Genomic DNA, 19,601 nt, shown 5'->3' with positions numbered 1-19,601 from the left:
AAGGACCACACTTCAGTTTGTCTAGTTTATGGATGGATGAGTAGAAAAATAGGGGAAGGAAGCAAACAAACAGACAAAGGTACCCAGTGTTCTTTTTTACTTCAATTGTTCTTTTTCACTTTAATTATTATTCTTGTTATTTTTGTGTGTGTGCTAATGAAGGTGTCAGGGATTGATTTAGGTGATGAATGTACAACTATGTAATGGTACTGTGAACAATCGAATGTACGATTTGTTTTGTATGACTGCGTGGTATGTGAATATATCTCAATAAAATGAAGATTAAAAAAAAAAATGTCCATTCGTGTCCCTGCTCTCAGATCTTCCAAGTATATGCCCCTTGATGAAGTTTCAGGGCATTATGGCCCCCACATACTTATCTTCTTGTGGAACCACCACACTGTCCTCCAGATAGGCTACACCACTCTGCTTCCCCACTGTGATGGTTAGGTTCATGTGTCAACTTGGCCAGGTGATGGTACCCAGCTGTCTGGTCAAGCAAGCACTGGCCTAACCATTGCTGCAAGGACGTTTGTGACTGGTTAATAAACCAACAGGCTGGTTAATTAAATCATCAGTTAATTGGCTGCAGCTGTGACTGATGACTCAACGAAGGGCTTGTCTTCCACAATGAGAGAATGCAGTTGGCTGGATTTAATCCAATCAATCAGTTGAAGACTTTTAAGTGAGACAGATAGAGGACCTTCACTTCTTCGGCTGCCCAGCAAAGCATTTCCTGAGGAGTTTGTCGAAGTTGCCAGATCGTTTCCTGAGGAGTTCATCGAACAACTTCATTGGAGTTGCCAGTTTGCTGACCTGCCCTACGGAATTTGGACTCGTGCATACCCACAGTTCTGTGAGTCACTTTTATGAATCTTATATTCATAGATATCTCTCATTGATTCTGTTTCCCTAGAGAACCTTAACTAATACACCCACCAACAGTAAATAGGTACATCCCTCTCTCCATGTTTCCTCCAACACTTGTATCTCTGTTTATATTTTTGCCTGCAATTTTATAGAAATATATTTGCAGACCATACAATCATCCACAGTGTACAATTGTTCACAGTATCATCCTATAGTTGTGCATTCATCGCCACAATCATCACTTGAACATGTTCATTACTATGAAAAATTTTTTGCAAAAATAATAATAAAAAAGATAATAAGAAAATAAAATACCATACAATACAATGTAACAATAAGGTCAGACAGCAACACCACTACCAAGAATCCCATACCCCTCTCTTATATCCCCCTCTCATAGACATTTAGCTTTGGTATATTGCCTCCAGTATTTCTTGAATAGTATTAAGAACTTGTAACCCCATCACCCAAATCAAGAACTAGGACATCAACTTACTGTACCAGAATATTCCTCTCCCATCCCATCACCCTGTATTGTCACCCATGCCCTAAAGATAACTATGATCCAGAATTCTGTTTATTATCTCTTTGCTTTTTTGTTGATGTCACAGTTCTGTTCTTTCAACCTTCCCAGATGTTTGAAAAGTTCATAATAAAAAGCTAGGGGAGGAAATAGCCAACACACACTCCAACATTCCGACAGGTGAACTTGCATCTCTTCAATGAAAATTAGCCTCATAAAATTTTCCTCCAAATAAGGCTGCCAAGGTGGGTCAGGTTTCCAAAAGCAAATTCAGATCATTGAAGACGGGGCCCCTCTTTTCCTAAGAGCTTGGAAATCAGCACAAGGCATGCAAGTTAAACTCAAGGTAGAACTTCCTGACATGAGGGCTGTTCTGGGCCTTGCTGGGTGAGTGAGGCAGGCCCTGGAATGTCACCTTCCTTTCTCAGGGTCAGATGAGGTCCTGCCTTGCTTCCCGGGCCAGGAACTAGCTGGAATCATGAGGAGGAGGAAGTCCCAGCTTAGGCAGGAATTAGGTGTGTGTGTTTGGGCCAGACCCTCCCACCCCTGGCCCACAGTTTCCTCATCATTCAGAGGGGTGGGTGGGGAGGAAGGACTTGATCTCCTCCAGGCCTGACAGTGTACTATGGTGTTTACTATGGGTTTACTACCCTACACCAGGCCCCAGCTGCCTGTCGTTCACCAAATGCAGGAACCAACATCACAGAAATCCAAGGCAGAGATGCTGCCTGAGATGGTATTTTTTCTCGGGATCCCTTGGGGCCAGGGAAGAGGGCCCACAGGTCACTTAAATCTGCTCTGACCAGAGACCTCAGCCAAACCAAAACCCGTGCCCCACTCGCCTTGACAGCCAACCAGCCCCAGCAAAGGATGGTGACTCTACCACCATCACAGGGGCCTAGAGCAGCGGTCAGGGCTGGCCTCACACCCTGCCAGCTGGGCCAGCCTTCCCAGTGGGATGCTCCGACCCTAATCCCTAATGCCGTGTCCCTCCCCAGGCATCTACAGCTCTGCAAACCCCTCTTTGCCATTCCAAAGCTGACTTCTAACTCCTGCCTAAGCCACTGCTGGGTTTTTAAGATCCTGAAAAACTTCACCCTTTATACAGATAAGGAAAACCGAGACCCAGAGAGGATCCAGCCCTACCTGTATCACTGGATCCTAGTGCCCTGACACCCAGCACTTGTCCCCACCCTGCCATCAGATCTTGCACAAGTGTCTCCTTGCACTGAGGCTCTCAGGCCGAGGGTGGGGCCAGAATGAGACAGACGTGGGCCACCCCACTCACCCCCTTTCCTTCCTCTCCTGACTAGCCTCCCTGGGTCTGCATCCTGGGCTCCAAACTTACCAGGTGCTGGCGGCAGAACCATGAAGGCCAAGAGCCTCCTCCTCCTGGTGGCCCTCCTGGCTTTGGGGAGCCAACTGCCTGCTGCCTTGGGCCTGAAAAAAGGAGGTGAGTGAAGGTGAGGTGGCTGAGAAGTTCTCCAGGGGCCTGGGGAGGTTCCAGCACTGGGTCAGAAGTTGGGAACAGGGTGAATGGAGCTGAGGAAGAGACAGACAAACAGACCCAATGAAGAGGCTGCAGGAACCCCTAAAGGGCCTCACCTATCTCCTCCAGGGAAGCTCTGGGACGGGACTCGGATTCCTCTGGGGAGAGTAGGGGTTTGGGGGAAGGCAGGTAATGCAGTGTGTGTGTGTGTGTGTGTGTGTGTGTGTGCGCGCGCGCGCGCGTGTATGTGTCTGCTTCTAAGTGCTTCCAGCAGCTTGTATTTTAGGTGTCACCTCTGTGCCTGTCACCTGCCTGAGTCTTTCTGCCAGTTTCTTGCATGTGTCTGCTTGTCCACACGTCTGAGTGTATGTGCGTGTGTGTGTGCAAGCAAGTGTCCTGTGTGTCTAGGTGTCTTTGTGCCTCTTGGCTGTGCCTGGCTGTGCCTGTGCACATGAGCTCAGGAATGACTTCATCCATGTGTGTCTGGTCGTGTGTGCCTGTGTACGTGTGTGAGCACGTGAGTCTCTCTGTGCCTTCGGGTATGTGGGGAGGCCTGTCCACGCATACTTTTGGGTGGTTGTATCCATGGAGGTGTGTCTGGGTCTTGGGGTCCCCAGAGCAGGGAGATGACCCTTTCTGTGACGATGGGCCTCCTCTTTCCCTTTCGTCCCTCAGCCCACTCTAGGGAAGGGGTTGGAATGTGGAGTGGGGGGCACAGTTTCTAGGATCTGTTGGGAGGAAGCTCTTTACCTACCTGTCTCCTCCCCATCCCCTGTCCCCAGCCACATCCCCATCAGGACCGGACCTGTCTGTTGAGAGGAGAGCAAGCCGGGGCGGCTGGAGTGGCCCAACAGGTGCCTCCCGCTGGGCGAGTCGCCATCCCCTCGAGGCTAGAACACCACGACCCGCATTTGCCTGTGCCGGGTCCTGCCCTGGGGGAAAGGGACAGTCCTGGGCCCTGTCCCCCTTCTTCCTCTGAAACAGGGGCCCTAGCCAGGGTGGGGAGAAGTTGCTCAGAGATCCCCAGGCCGAGGAAGGAGGCAGTGGGGAGTTCCCAGCCTGCCCCCGGCTGGCCTGGATTCATATGCATCGCCACATTGCTCCTTGCCAGGTCGCTGTGAGATCAGGACTGTTTTATCCCCATTTTGCAGATGGGTAAATGGAGGCGCAGTGGGGGAATGACTTGCCCAAGACCAAGGCTACCTCTGAATTAGTGTCAAAGGTAGCATTTGGGTGCCAGACTTCGGAACCAGGAAGATGCATCTCCCCGATTTGCTCCTCTGTAAAATGGAGCCCGGTGTCTCCGTCGCAGGACTAAACAGTGTCTTGGGGTCGAAGGGCCTTCCCAAGGGCTCAGCATACAGTATGTGCAGCATAAGCGGGCGATGTGGGAGAGCTGCTGGGGGGTACTGGAGGGTACTCCCCGATACTGAGCCCAGCTGTTCAGAGGTGAGCGCTGCCCCCAGCAGACTGCACAGCACCTCTCCGCCTGGCTGGGGTGACATGTTTTCTCACCCCCAACTCACCCTGTCCCTTTCCTTCCCAGCTGTCCCTCCCAGGAGGCACATGCTCTGCCTCTCGGTAGAATTTCAGGGGCTGGAAGAAGGTGACGGGGTTGAGGGACAGAGCGTCCCGGTTTGTTGTCTATGGAAGCACAGCCACCTCTGCTTAGGAGAGCCCACCTCCCACCCACTCAACTGTCTGGGTGTCTCTGATATAAAGAGCTAGTCACAGCCACTGGTATGTAGTTAAGTGCCTCATAAATGTTTTCAGTGGTTTTATGGATTGATGAATTATCTGTGTCTGTGTATATGTCTGCTCAGGCACACATAAGTACTAAATGTTTATATATATGATTGCATATATTTGTGGGTGTATGTGTAATTATCTGTGTGTGTCCATCTGTGTGTACAGGCATGTATATGACAGTATGTTTTTATATCTGACTATGAGTATATGTCCCCATTCATACATATGAATATGACTATATTTATATACATATATATAAAAAACTATCTTATATATGTCTGGATGTGCATTGGTTGAACAATAGGAAATTGCTGATTTTGTGGATCAAAAAAGTTGAATATTGGCAATTTCATATGGTAAAGCCTATAGTTAATTGTGTGTATCCATCTAAGTGTTTGGGTGTGTGGACCTATGTTTGGGTAGCAATATACATATTTGTGTCTGGGTATGTGTTCTGGTTTGCTAATGCTGCCCTTTTGCAAAACACTAGAAATGGATTGGCTCTTATAAAGGGGTTTTTTTTTTTGGTTACAAAGTTACAGTCTTAAGGCCATCAAGTGTCCAAGGTAATGCATCAACAATAGGGTACTTTCGCTGGAGAAAGGACTTTGGTGTCTGGAAAACCTCTGTTAGCTTGGAAGGCGTGAGGCTGCCATCTGCTTACTCCCAGGTAACATTTCAAAATGGCGTTCTCCAAAATGTTGCTCTTGGGGCATTTTGTCCTCTCTTAGCTGCAGCTCCTCTTCAAAATGTCAGCTTCCAACGGCCGTCTTCAAAATGCTTCTCTCAATTGCTCTGCTCTTTCTGTTTGTCAGCTCATTTATATAGCTCCAGTGATTTAATTCAGACCCACCCTGAGTGGGCGGGATAACACCTCCATGGAAATTATCCAACCAAAGTCATCACCCTGTTGGGTGGGTCATATCTCCATGGAAACCTCCAATCAAATGTTCCAACTCAATCAACACTAATACATCTGCCCCCACAAGATTGCATCAAAGAGTATGGCTTCTTCTGGGGGACATAATATATACAAACTGACACAGTATGATTATTTAATTCTTGGAGTCCACATACCTATGAGTGTGTATATCCATTTGACTGTGTGGGTGTGTATCACCACCGTGTCTGTGCATACGTCTCAGAGTGGGGGAACTGCATTTGGAGGGAAGGTTAGGAAAGGCAGATGAGCGGAGTTGAGCGTGGCCCCCAGACCCTCTCACCCTGCCCCTGCATGTTCTGGGCTTTTACCCCACCTCCACACCTTTGCAGCTGCAGTTCTCCCCACTGGAAGTGCCAACTCTCATGCCCCTTCCCCATCTGTCTCTCCTTAGGACTCAGCTCCTGACCCCTCCAGCCCACAGGGAGCTTCCCCACTTGAGTTCAGGCAGCTTGGAGGCCTGAGCCCCTCTGGCTTGTGAATTCAGGGGTACACCTTGAACTCCAACAGTCTCCCAGGGCCCCATGCCACTCCTAGCCTGGGGAGGTGACGCTACTCAGAGTACGGGGCTCCCTCACAGGCCAAGCTGCTCTTGCTCCAACAAGGGGCAGCAATTCAAGTCAAGCAAACTTGATCCAACACCTGCAGTTGCCTTTGAGGACTTCCCGTGAGCAAGGCCCCTGCTGTGTGTGCAGCCAGCAGGCAGCACCCAGGAGAGGGCCGGCAGGGAAGGGTGGACACACAGGCAGCCACAGCACTGGATCCAGTGGCCGCTGGGGAGCTCTTGAACCCCTTCTCATTTGCTAGATTGAATGGAAGTCTGGGGACCAGTCCCCATCCCTACGGATCTCTGGCGACCTTTGACATGAAAGCTGGGAATGGCCCAAAATCCTCACAGGAGGACTGGTTAGGCAAAGCCCCTGGACAGAATATTCTATAGCCTGGGTGACGATGCCCCAGGCCAGCACCAGCTGATAGGCATCCCACGCTGGGCCTGGCTTCAAAGCCTGTTCTTTCAGGTCGTCCCTGAGCCCCCAGTATTTTGCATTAAGTGGTGTGCGATGGCCAAAGCAGGCTTGGCGTCTGCTTTCACAGCCCCCAGCCAAATGGAGAGATGCAGACAAACAGGTGTGGAGGCACCAACTCCAAAGGAAAGATATTTTGGGAGCACTTGGGCATCGGGTGGGGGCTGACCCTCTCTGGAGTCAGAAAGTGTCCCCTAGGACTTGGCGTTTCAGCTGAGGCCTAATGAGTGGAGCAGCCTGGGAGGAGGGCATCCATCTTCCCATTTCACAGACAGAAAACTGAAGCTTGGAGCGGTAAAGAGACGTGACAAAGGACAAACGAGAAGTAAGGGGTGGCAAATTCAGATCGGGCCAGTGTTTATTTCATAACCCTGAGCTGCCTCCAGCTGTAAGATCTGGGGGGTTTCTCTTCCAGAGAAGTTGGGGGGCTGTCCGCCGGACGATGGGCCCTGCCTTCTCTCAGTACCTGATCACTGTTTGGAGGACAGCCAGTGTCCCATAGGCGAGAAGTGTTGTTACCAAGCTTGCTTCCGCCAGTGCACCCCCAGGGTCTCAGGTAAATAAACGCTCCCCTCCACCTTGCTGACCCCCAAGCCCCTAGCCCCCAGGCCAGCGGGCACGGACAGGGCTCAGCCAGGTCCCTGTGTTGCAGTGAAGCCAGGCAGCTGCCCCAAGGACCAACTGTGCTGCCTCAGCGCCACCCAGCACCTGTGCCGCCAGGATGCGGACTGCCTGGGCAGCAAGCGGTGCTGCCTCGGTGCCTGTGGCCGAGACTGCCGGGACCCCGTCAAAGGTACAGCTCCAGGGCCTCCCCAGGGAATGGGGGAAGTGGACGGGGATGAGAGGGGTCCTGCTAGGATGCCAGAGGAACCTGGGACCCTTGATTCTCTTACTGAACTTGCTGTGTGTCCTGGACCACAGCCCTAAACTGCTCTGGGCTTCAGTTTGCCCTTTTGACATAGGCTGGGGAGTCCTGGCTGGTTGGGAGAACAAGCCCAGAACTCAGAGCCCTGTTTTGGGAGGGGAATAACACTTTCCTTCTCTCTCCTCAGGCTAATTCTAGCTTAGGATCCACGGCTCTGACCCTCAGGGTGAGGCTCCCAGAAGAAACAGGTGATGACAGGGGCCTGAGGCCCCAGCTGACAGCAGCTCCAACCTTCTGGTCAAACGCTAATGTCACGTCCCTTCCACCCCCTGGTTTCTCCTGAGAGTCAAGGGTTGCCACAGCTTGACCCCAAAGGAACTCATCTCCGTGCACCCATCGCCGTTCCCAGTAGGGCGGCCACACTGAGCTTCCGGTCCGTCCCAACACTCGCTGGTTTCTGTCACATCTCTTTGCACGTGCTCCTTCTACGTAAAATGCCCGTCTCTCTCCCCCTCCCAATACTCTCTCCCCCTCCCAATCTTCTCCTTGACCTCCAAGGCCCAGTTCAAGTAGCTCCTGACCCCTCCTGCAGGCACCCCAGCCACCCAGAACCTACATTCTAGAGAGCTTTCCAAACTTCAGTCGACTCACATATCCCTTCCCCAGTTTTTGCAATACCTGCAAGATACCATCATGATATTTTGTGTACTACCTGTGCTATTAACCTAATGTTTTTCTTTAAATTTGCATATAAATTTATTTCAAAAGAAAAATAAATCACTATAAATGGGATAGACAGGCTCTCCGTAAGTGTAAAAATAAACACAATGTAAACAGTTAAATTCCACAAAGTAAACCATGTCAGATTAACCTATACTAAATGCTGTTAAACTCTAGCTAGACACTGCCACCTGCGCACTGTGAGGGCGAGAGCTGCTCTCTGTCTCTGAATAAATGGAGACCGGAAGGGTTAAGGAGGGTTAAAGGGTAAAGAGGAGTTAAAAACTTCTAAATGAATACATTCTCCCTGATGTAATCAGAAGGATTGAAAAGAGAATGATTTTTTTCACTCCAAGAGCCAATGTTGTATAATGTTGCAGCCCGATTCACTCTGAGATTGTTTTAAACCGCCCCAACTGGGGCGGCAGGGAAAGGCTGCCCTGGCAGTCAGGGAGGGTCTCATCGTTTATGAGTGGTCCGCTTCCTCCACCGGCGGAGCCTCATTCTCCTTGATTTCTGCAGGGCCCGGCCTGGGGTCAGCACCTGATGGGTGTGTCTTGGAGCAGTCAATGAGGAAGAGCCATGCCAAGGGATACCCCGGACAAGGCAGCTGGATTCCTGACCGTCCCGCTCACCCAGGACTTGCTTTGGGAAGAGCACAGGGGCAGGCAATCTCCTCCCTGCTTTATCTGCGGGGACGGACTCGGGTTGGGCAGTCAAGCATGGTGGTAAAGGTTGGGAATCCTGGGTTTTCTTTCCCTGTTCCTTGACCTTTCAATGTGGTCAAAGGTGAGTCCTTCACCCCACTGGGCTTCTGTTTGCCTCGTTGTCATATCCTCCCCATGGGGTTCAAACGTAGCAAATGCTAATTACTTGGAACAGGTGAGGCCTGGGAGGGGAGAAGAACTATCTGGGTGTCGCTGACTCTCCATGTGACCTTGGGCATTTCCCTTCCTTTTTCTAGGCCTCAGTTTCCCCACCTATAAACTCAGGGAGTTAAGATATTACAGTAGATTGTGTGGTTTGTCCATAATTCCCCCTTCCAACCCCATACTTACTGTGGCTTTCCTGTGGGGAGAGTGTACATCCCTGCCCTGATTATTCTGGGCTTAGCTATGAGACTCGCTTTGGCTAATGGAATGTGGGCAGAAGTGACCATGTGCCAGTTTCAAGGTGGGGCACCAGCTTCTTGGCACTTCCACTCCCTGCCAGGAGAACAGCAGGCCCAGAAAGCCACTGGTCTCAGAATGAGAGACACGTGGGACAAGAGTGTAGCTGCGCCACCCCAACCAATCCCCAAACCAGAGAGAGAGAAATAAATGTCTGTGATAGGAAGCCACTGAAATTTGGGGGTTGTTTGTTAAATGGGACTATCAAAGCAAGAGCCTGACTAATTGAGAGGATGATTACTGGCCTTTAGTAAATGCCTACTTTATGCCCCACACATTCCAACACCATTTCATTCATCCATCCCATTGGCCTGAGAAAGGTGGGCATTGTCATTTCCAGAGGACAAAGAAGAAATGGGGACACCGAGGTAAGTGACTTGACCAAGTCCCCACAGCTGAGAAGTGGTGTAGCCAGGATTCTCCTCAGGTATTAATCAAACCAGTGATGGCTAACAATTAGGGAGCGCTCATACAGCTTATAACTAGTAGAGCTGGGGTTCAAACACAAGCAGTCTAACCCTTGTTAGACTACACCAATTACATTCTGTCTTTGAGGATTCCTTCCAGCTCTAAAGATTCAGTTTCCACATCTGAAAAATGGGGATAACAAAGATTCAAGAAAGTCAATGACCAGCCTCAATTCCAGGGAGCTGGAACCCATGCCTGATGGTGCAAGCTCATTGTGCTGGGTTTCTTTCTGGAAAGATTTCATGAGAACCAAAGAGGGCTTCCTGAAGGATGGTGATAACCAAGCCAAGACCCTGAAATTTAGAAGGAGTTAGCCAAGTATGACACTGCTAGTTATCCATTCTCCCTTTATTCCTTACCAACAGCAATATCTCTAGTTAGAAATATTTATACCACCACCCCCAGGCTGCTGGGGTGCCGATGACAGTCCACATCTTGAACTGGGTGGCAGCTACATGGGTGCACAGATTTGTTTAAAAAAAAAAAAGATCATGCAGCTGTAACTTAAGATCTGTGCACCTGACTGCATTATATTTCAAAATTTTAAACGAATTAAAAATTGTTATCTCCCCAGGCTCCCTTGCAGCTAGGAATGGCCACATGACCACTCAAGCCTGGTCAAACAGAAGTAAGGGGAAGTCTAGTGGAAGGGGCTTCCTGGAAAGGTATTGTTTTCCTGACAAATGAGAGAAACTCAGCCTTTGGCTAAAGGGTGGTCATCCCAGGTGGGCCTGACCTAATCAGGTAGTTTTTGAAAGGCTGAGCATTTTCTCTGGCTGGTCAGAGAAGAGGAAGTTAGCACTTCAGTTTGCCTGGAAGAAAGCAAACATCCATGCTGTGAACTGCCAATAAGGGACCATGTGACAAGGAAATGTGGGTGGCCTCTAAGAGATGAGAGTGATCCCCAGAGGACAGCTAGCAGGAAAATGGAGACCTCAGAGTTACATCTGCAAGGAAATGAATTGTGCCAACAATCTGTGAGCTGGGACAAGAACCCTGAACCCCAGATGAGAAGTGCTGCCCGACACCTTGATTTCAGCCCAGTGAAAACCCAAGCAGAAAATCTAGCCATGCCGCGCCCAGACTTCAGACCTACAGAAACTAGGAGATAATAAATTTTCATTGTTTTTAGCTGCTAAGTTATAATTATTTGTTACACAACAATAAGAAACTGACTACGGTGTTCAAAGATTCAGTACAAAAAAAGAAATTTAAAATATCTCATTAATAATTTCTTTATTGATTCCATGTTGAATTTATAATACTCTGCATCTTTGGGGTTAACTAAAATATGTTATTAAAATTAACTCCACCTCTTTCTTTTTACTTTTTTTTAATGTTGTTACCAGAAAGTTTGAAACTATGGCTCGCATTATATTTCTATTGGAAAGTGCTGCCATAGTGGACTCAAAAGTCAACTATATTATCTTGGACACTTCACCTCTCAAAGCCTTACTTTTCCTATTTGTAAGACTGGAGTAAAAACACCTACCCCTTAGATATATTTGCAGCTTAAATGAGATGAATTTTGAAGAGTATTTGGCCCAAGGTAAGTGCTCAATAAATGTTGGTTATCATTATTATTAATTAATATTTGTAAAGTAGGAATCCTTTCTTGCATCCAACTCTTAGTTTCCAGTACCTGTTTCCCAACAAGGCACACAGTAGGCACTCAGTGAATGCTTGCTGGTTGCGAAACTTCTACAAAGCTCTTTGGCACACGTTCCCCGTTTATGCTCAGGACCCACCTGGGAGGTGAGACTTCAGGCAGCCATTGGCAGGTGAGGAGATTGAGCTCTCAGGGGCACAGTGACCCATTTCAGGCTTCACAGCCCAGAAGGGGAAGAGTGAGGGCCCAGCCCAGCTCAGGCAGAGCCTGGGACTCAGGGAGGCACGGCTGCCTCCTGCAGCTACCTAATGCCCATCCCAGCTGGCAGTGTCGGAAGATGTGGGTTCCAGTCCCAGGTCCTCCACTCCTAGCCCAGTGCCCTCCTCTGTAAAATACGGAACATAAGAGCCGGTATCTGCCGAGTTTGTGTCAGGAATAACTCAGATAATTCACTTGAAGTAGAGCCCTGGCACATATAAGCACTCAGTTAAGGAAACTATTGTTACTGTCTGTTGTCGTTGCTGTTACTTTGCCCGCGAAGCTTCAGCTGAATCCTCTCTCCAGGGGATCCCCGTCTCCCGAAATGGCCCCTTGTCCCAGGGCTCCAGGCTTTGGGGGATGCCCCAGTTGTTGGGCCCGGTCTCCAGACACCACCACTCCCCAACCGAGTCAGGAATAGAAACCACCGCCTCCGGCCGCCGGCGGCCTCCCCCTCCCGCGCCGCGGGGCCCGGCAGCGATCGATGTGGCCGCGGGGGACGGAGGAAGGCCGGGAAGGAGGCGCGGCGGGGCCTCCGCAGCAGCGCGGCTCGGAGGGACCCGGGGCAGAGACGAGCCCGGGCGCGGCCGGCGGCTCCTCAGCCTCGGCGCCTTCCGAGACACACGCGTGGGGCACCCAGGAGGGGCCGTGACAGGTAAGGGGCGCCCCGTGGAGAGGGGCGTGACCCGGGGAGGGAACTGCCTGGGGTTTCGGGTGTCCGCTCCCTCTCTGGGCTCCCCAAGGAGCGAGCAATGAGAAAGGACAGCAGCGCTTTGGGGAGACTGGGCTTGGTCCTGTTTGCTCATCTGTAAAATGGGATCAGAAGATCTCCCACGCAGGGTTGGTGTAGGGATTAAAAGGGGAGAGGTGTGTATGGAGCCCAGCCTAGTGACTGACACGTAGTAGGTGCTCAAAAGAAGAGTGTGGCAGATGGTTTCCCGTCTCAATTGTGCCAAGTACCAGCTGGGTGATTTTGAACAAGTCACTTAAATCCCTCTTAGTGACCTGCAGATACTGGTCAGGAAATGTATGTTGAATTATCCCATTTCATAGAGCAGGAATGTGAGCTCTAAAAAGGGGAAGGGATTTGCCCAAGGATGTGAACACATGGGAGATGGGACTGGATTAGAAAGGACATCATCTGGCTCCAAATCTACGTGGAGGGGTGGGCTTTGTTTATTGGGCATCTGTGCTGTGCCAGAGACTGCACTGCTGAGAAACACCTTGCATCACTTGATCTTCAAAACTTCTCATGGAAAGTATGATGTTCCCCAGATTACAGATAAAGAAACTCAGAGAGGGAAGGACACACTCAAGGTCACCAAGCTAGTAAGCCGCAAACTCAAAATCTGAACCCAGGACTGACCAGAGGGATTAACAAGGAATTAACATTTTTCAAGCACCTACTGTGATCCACAGTCTTTGTACATATACTCACAATAACACTTTACCAGAGGTGCCATTCTTTCCATTCTATGGAGAAGAGAGCTGAAGCCCAGAACAGGAGGAGATTGGCCTGAGGTCACACAAGTGACAGAGCTAAGGACAGAACCCAGACTCACTTGACACCAAGCCCAAGGTAAGGGAGGTGCACCCCATCCCATGCCAGGCATCTGATGCACACTCAATTCCTACATCCACCCCAAGAGCCAGGCATTACTGAACCCGCAGTGCAGGTGAGACAACGGAGGGTTCCCTGGGAGTCATCAGCTCTCAATTCCAGCAGAGCCACAAGGGAAGTGTAAGGAGCTAACATTTCCTTAGTCTCCCTTACTCTCCCTCTACTAAATCCGAACACTTTCCGTAATCTACCTCAAATCCTCCATCCATCCTTGATGGCAAGCACCATCGTCTCCACTGTGCAGACAAAGATGCTGAAACCTGGAGAATAAGCTGCTTCCTCAGGGTCCCAAGATGCATCAAGGGTGGAGATAAACCCAGGTTGCCTGACTCCAGAAGACAGAGAAACAGACGGATAATTTAGTCAACCCCTTCTGTGAGTCAGACCTGGATTTAATCTTTTAAAACAATTTAACATTTAATCTTTTAAAACAATCTTCAATGTGGATATGTTAATCTCGATTTGACAGAGGCTTAGAGAAGTGACATGACTTGTCCAAGGTCACACAATAGAGCCAATGTTCAAGGTCAGGTCTGAATGACTCCACAGATGCTTTAAATGGTCTAAGCCAGTGGCACTCCAACTTGAGCATACATGACATCACCCCCCAGCCTTGTCAAAGCAGACTGTGGACTCCCACCCCTAGAATTTCTGATTCAGCAAGTCTATAGCAAGCTGGAAATTTGCATCTCTAACAAATCCCCAGGTGATGCTGATGCTGCTGGTCCAGGGAAGACACTTTGAGAACCACTCCTCTAAACTGCTCCTCCTAACAACCCTGGGTGTAAGCATTACTTATTCCAAATTTGCAGAGGAGGAAACCGAGGTTCAGAGTGCTAGTGTGTCCAAGATCTTGTAGCAGACCTCCGGTATGTATATCCAATTTTGCAGGGGAAAGGAAGACATAACGTATGAGCAACCACAAGGTGCTGGGTCCTTCTGCCATCCATTCACTTTCATAATCTTTACAGAGAGTTCTCAGCATGTTTTAAGCTGGAGAAAAATGAAATGGGGGTGGGGAGGGTCTGTAATTTGGTCAAAGTCCCCAGGGTTCAATTCAAACCCAGGCCTGACTCTGAATCCAGAGGGCCCTCGACACACATATTGAGCGTCTACTGTATACCAGGCGCTTTACACAGAGCCTCCAACACTCCTGGCTGGTGAATGGAGCCAGGATTTTAAACAGGTCCTACGAGAAGGGAGATGGCAGGGCTTTCAGCGCAATCCTACCCTGTACCCAGGCCGGTGCGTGGCAACCATGGTGAGCGAGTCCCCGGAGCCCGGCGAGGGGGTACCCTGGCGGCGAAAGGATGAGGCGCTCCGCGTGAATGTGGGCGGCGTGCGGCGGCGGCTGAGCGCTCGCGCCGTGGCGCGCTTTCCGGATACCCGGCTGGGCCAGCTGCAGGCTGCGGCGTCCGAGGAGCAAGCGCGACGCCTGTGCGACGACTACGACGCGGCGTCGCGGGAGTTTTATTTCGACCGGCACCCGGGCTTCTTCCTGGGCCTGCTGCACTTTTACCGCACCGGCCGCCTGCACATGCTGGACGAGTTGTGCGTCTTCGCCTTCGGCCAGGAGGCCGACTACTGGGGCCTGGGCGAGGGTGCGCTGGCCGCGTGCTGCCGCGCGCGCTACTTGGAGCGGCGCGTGGCGCGGCCGCGCACCTGGGACGAGGACAGCGACACGCCGAGCAGCGTGGACCCGTACCCGGATGAGATCTCCGACGTGCAGCGCGAGCTGGCGCGCTATGGCGCGGAGCGCTGCGGCCGTCTGCGCCGCCGCCTCTGGCTCGCCATGGAAAACCCGGGCTACTCCTTGCCCAGCAAGCTCTTCAGCTGCGTCTCCATCGGCGTGGTGCTCGCCTCCATCGCCGCCATGTGCATCCACAGCCTTCCCGAGTACCAGGCCCACGAGGCGGCGGCCGCCGTGGCTACGGTGGCCGCGGGCCGCACTGTAGACGGTGTGCGTGACGACCCGGTGCTTCGGCGCCTCGAGTACTTCTGCATCGCCTGGTTCAGCTTCGAGGTGTCGTCGCGCCTCCTGCTGGCGCCCAGCACGCGCAAGTTCTTCTGTCACCCGCTCAACCTCATCGATATCGTGTCGGTGCTGCCCTTTTATTTCACACTGCTGGCCGGCGCGGCCCTGGGAGACCTGAGCAAGGTGGTGCAGGTGTTCCGCCTCATGCGCATCTTCCGCGTGCTCAAGCTGGCGCGCCACTCCACCGGGCTGCGCTCGCTGGGCGCCACGCTCAAGGTAGGGCCTCTGAAGCTGGGTTGGGGGAGGGCGGAGCGGGAACACCGGGAGGGAGTGTAAGCCTCGGGCAGGCTGGCGCATGGATTTACAAGACCCAGGTGTCCAGGCTCCCAGTGGACTGAGACGTCAGACTCTGTGCCAGGCTAGACATCAGGTGTACGTTTCATATCCAGTCTGATCTTCCCAACTACACTGTAAGGAAGGGCTTCCCCAGCGGAGAACAGGGGGTGTAGCTTTGCTTGTCTTTTTTTTTTTTAAAAAAAAAAACAAGGCAAAGGTCACTTTTGATATGTCTATCAAACATCAAATAATACATAGCACGAAAATATGCAAAGCAGGGTACTAACTGGCTTCTTCCCTAGAGCCTTTTTTCTGATATCATCAGAGGGCACAGACAGTCACAGGTCACCCATAATAGGCCAAGTTCAGCAATAGACTGGGAGCTAACACATACTGAGCACTGATTCTGTGCCAATTTCACATCCATTATGGATTTAGTACTTAGGACCATTTCCTCTGGAGGATACTGTTATTGATCCTCTTCCTATAGATAAGGAGCCCAAGGTTCAGAGAGTTGGCTTCTTTAAGCCTGGCTGCAACTTTATTACACACCCTCCTTGTGCCAGGCTCTGCCCTGGGGAGCTTACAGTGCCAGGGGCAGGGAGTCCGTGAAATTAGACTGATTTGGGGAGAGGGGAGGTAGAGCAAACAGCTTGTGCTGGAGGTGAGAGAGCACAGGATGGATGCTGGGGTGAGGGGATGGGAAGGCAAGAGATGAGGATGAAGAGGTGAGTGAGACGGGACTGAAGGGCCATGAACTCTCAGCTCCTGTGTTTGGACTTTATTCTGAAGGCAGAGGGGCACCTGTGAGAGGTGTAAGCAGAGGCAGGTATTATTGTCACTGTTTTGCAGATGTGGAAACTGAGGTTCTGAGCAGTGACAGGAATGATCTAAGGCCCCTCAGGGAGTAAGTGGCAGAGCCCAGAGAAGTCGGCTGTGCCTGACTGTGGCACCCATGCCCTTTCTCCTAAAGCCCGTTGCAGCCCTGCTGAGGGTTGCTAGAAGGTGCTAAAAGATCCCTCCCACCCTTGGCTCAGGGAAGCCTCCTGCATGCCCTCCCGGCATGATAGCCAGGACACTGGGCACTGGCAAGGTGACCTGGGCAGAAGCCTGGTGTGATGGGCAGGTGCAGGGAGTTCCTGAGCTGGGCGTCTCTGCAGGGAATGTTCCTGTGCTCTGGAACTTGGCATCCTCCCCACCATGTTGGGAGCTAGAGCCTGATGGAACTAGGTTTTTCTGCAAGAAGAGCCTTGATCTGAATGCCAGCATCCAACACCCAGGTGTGACATACTCTAGACAAGAACCTTGCTACACAAAGTGAGGCCCCCTTACCAGCAGCGGCTTTGTCATCACCTGAAAGTTAGAAATGCAGAATCCCAGGCCTTACTCCAAACCTTCTGAACAAGACCACCATGTGATTTCTTCACCCATGGAAGTCTGAGAGGCCCCACTCGAGACTGGGGCTTCTTGCCCTACACTCCATTGACATTTGGTGCCAGATGACTTTGTTGTGGGGGGCTCACCTGTGCCTTGTAAGAGTTTAGCAGCATCCCTGGCCTCCACCTGCTCACTGCAAGCCAGTAGGACATCTGTCCCAGTTGTGACAGTCAAAAATGTCTCTAGACATTGCCAAATGTCCCCTGGGTGGGGCAAAATCGCCCCTGGTAGAGAACCACTGCCCTAGGGTATGACCTCAGGGGCAGAGCGAAGTACCCAGCAAGTACATCCTTCTCCCAGCTTCCTCAAGGGGGCAGGAAGTATTTAGCTCTTGTCAGAAAAGTGATAGACTAGTCAAAAGTAGACAACACGAGAGCTTTGCATTGTGGAATATAAGCTATGGTTCTCTTGGTTCCTGCAACAGTGTAAAAATCACAAGCTTTTCATTGGCTGATAACAGCTGTCACCTAGCAGGCATCTTGGTCAACAGAACTTGTATATCCTGGCCTTCCCAGATATTAAAGGCAAATTAGCTTGTGTGCCCCAATCCCAAGGAGTTCTGCTGCCTTTTGTAGTTAGAAGGTCTTCGTTTAGAGTCAGAGGACCTGGGTCTACTTTGCTCTGTGACTTCGGGCCTCCTTCTGCTCGCTGGGCCTCAGTTTCCCTATATGCCGCACACCAGGTCTGTAAGCCCACCCAGCTCTGACTTGGATTCCTATGTTCTCTTCCAGCACAGCTACCGAGAGGTGGGCATCCTGCTGCTGTACCTGGCTGTGGGCGTGTCCGTGTTCTCCGGCGTGGCCTATACAGCTGAGAAGGAGGAAGGTGTGGGCTTCGACACCATCCCGGCCTGCTGGTGGTGGGGCATCGTGAGCATGACTACTGTGGGCTACGGGGACGTGGTGCCAGTGACGGTGACCGGCAAGCTGGCGGCCTCAGGCTGCATCCTCGGGGGCATCCTGGTGGTGGCGCTCCCCATCACCATCATCTTCAACAAGTTCTCCCACTTCTACCGGTGCCAGAGGGCTCTGGAGGCTGCCGTGCGCCACAGTGGCCACCGGGAGCTTGAGGACTTGCTGAGCAGCGTCGATGGCGTGTCAGAGGCGTCCCTGGAGACATCCCGTGAGACCTCTCAGGAGGGAAGGTCTGCAGATCTGGAGGCCCAGGACCCCAGTGGGCCTCCAAACTCCCAGGTTTATTAAACCAGGGCTCCATGTCCCCCTTCCCCCAACCCCTAGAGTCTGCTGAAACAGAGCAGAGATGCCCCCCTGCTCAAGCTCTTCATGATAGTGTGGCTTGCTAAGGACCCCTCACCCTGAACTGAGACCCAGATCCCTTCCTTCAAAGGCCCAGGGCAGGATAGTGTTCCCTGAGCTTGGCGACCTTTATAAACAGATGTTCCAAGTCATTCATGGAGCAGGCAGGAGCCAGAGGGGAACAGCTGAAAGAATGCCACCAATTTCTGAGCACCTCCTATCTGTTAGCCGTATCACATTTGCCCTGATATTGTAGGATAATTAACCCCCATTTTGTAGATGAGGAAACTGAGGGTCAGAGAGGTGCAATGAATCATCCAAATGCCACACAACCAGAAGTGGTCAAGACAGGTTTGGAATCCAGGCTTAAGGGTCTCCCCAAGAGGCCAGGCCCAACTTCCCTGAAGATGATCCAGAGAATTAGACCCTTTAGTCAGAGCAAGAGAAAGGACTAAACATGAGATTTGGATGTAGGCACTCTGGACCCCAGCATGGTTCTTTTCCAGGAGCCTCCGATAGGAGTTAGCTCTCAAAGATGAGGCCTGGGAAGAAGGAGGTGGGAGCTGCCTCCTTAGCTGATTTGCAAGATTTGTTAAGCAATAGTCTCCTGCAACTTCCTCCCTGGACTGGCTTGAGATAAAGAAAATCTGAGATAAAGGCCCTGGCCTGAGGCCTGAGGTCTAGACCTGCCAGGTAAATCGTGCAAGTACTTGCCCCATCTCCAGACTTTATTCAGCCTATGTGTCAAATGGTCTCAATCTGTGACCCAGACGGAACTGAAAGCCAATGGAGCAGGGTAGGCAATGAATTAAAGCCAGCTCAGCAGTGCCACCTTGGTGGTAGGGGGCTGCCAGGCATGGGCAGCTGCTCCCTCCAGCCGTCTTACCCACAATCTGACCTTGGCAGTTCCCTCCAGCCCAACATGGGATACCACCCAGGCAAATGCTGTGAACTCCTGCTTCATGTGGCCAGTTCCAGCCCTCTCATCCTTGCTGGGAGCCCATCTCTCACACTTACCTGCTGAGCCCCCTCTCCTCTTGCTGAAAGGGTTGGGAAGGGGACGTTCAATAGCACTTTCCACATACTATTGCTAGGGCCCCCATCACTACTGGCATTGCCCGCCTGGATCTGTGGTCCCATCACACTGAGCTTCAAATGGAAGACGCTGTCTGGTTGAACTCGGCTGGGTGCAGAACAGGTATGTGGTAAATGTTGAATGGATCAGCCAATTCGTACAGTCTGCTGTGGGCTGAGCACTGAGGCGGAAGAAGAAAAAGCCAGAGTGAAACCT

The 19,601-nt window shown here is 51.3% G+C and overlaps 3 protein-coding genes across 6 annotated transcripts in view; 2 read left to right on the top strand and 1 right to left on the bottom strand.

The window, feature by feature from the left end:
- The window catches only part of STK4 (serine/threonine kinase 4), a 200,179-nt gene that overhangs the window by 29,485 nt on the left and 151,093 nt on the right, over positions 1–19,601 (bottom strand). The window lies entirely within an intron of this gene.
- On the top strand, positions 2,762–7,758 carry WFDC5 (WAP four-disulfide core domain 5). Its single transcript, XM_037812431.1, has 4 exons — positions 2,762–2,846; positions 7,012–7,152; positions 7,249–7,389; positions 7,649–7,758. Exons 1-4 carry the CDS (start codon positions 2,762–2,764, stop codon positions 7,651–7,653), a joined length of 372 nt encoding a protein of 123 aa, XP_037668359.1. The 3' UTR covers positions 7,654–7,758.
- KCNS1 (potassium voltage-gated channel modifier subfamily S member 1) lies at positions 14,016–18,358 on the top strand. Its single transcript, XM_037812430.1, has 4 exons — positions 14,016–14,090; position 14,329; positions 14,548–15,557; positions 17,786–18,358. The coding sequence occupies exons 1-4, from the start codon at positions 14,016–14,018 to the stop codon at positions 18,254–18,256; spliced, it is 1,557 nt and encodes a 518-aa protein (XP_037668358.1). The 3' UTR covers positions 18,257–18,358.

The sequence above is a fragment of the Choloepus didactylus genome, chromosome 19 (assembly GCF_015220235.1).
Source record: "Choloepus didactylus isolate mChoDid1 chromosome 19, mChoDid1.pri, whole genome shotgun sequence".
Taxonomy (NCBI): domain Eukaryota; kingdom Metazoa; phylum Chordata; class Mammalia; order Pilosa; family Megalonychidae; genus Choloepus; species Choloepus didactylus.
The sequence above is the reverse complement of the archived record's forward strand: the minus strand, read 5'-3'. Positions and strand labels throughout refer to the sequence as shown.

Bases quoted from the DNA above. Each gene is read 5' to 3' on its own strand.
- WFDC5 (XM_037812431.1), top strand. From the start codon at position 2,762: ATGAAGGCCAAGAGCCTCCTCCTCCTGGTGGCCCTCCTGGCTTTGGGG. The intron at 2,847-7,011 runs GTGAGTGAAGGT...TTTCTCTTCCAG, and splicing joins CTTGGGCCTGAAAAAAGGAG to AGAAGTTGGGGGGCTGTCCG. The intron at 7,153-7,248 runs GTAAATAAACGC...CCTGTGTTGCAG, and splicing joins GTGCACCCCCAGGGTCTCAG to TGAAGCCAGGCAGCTGCCCC.
- KCNS1 (XM_037812430.1), top strand. From the start codon at position 14,016: ATGCTGATGCTGCTGGTCCAGGGAAGACACTTTGAGAACCACTCCTCT. The intron at 15,558-17,785 runs GTAGGGCCTCTG...GTTCTCTTCCAG, and splicing joins CGCTGGGCGCCACGCTCAAG to CACAGCTACCGAGAGGTGGG.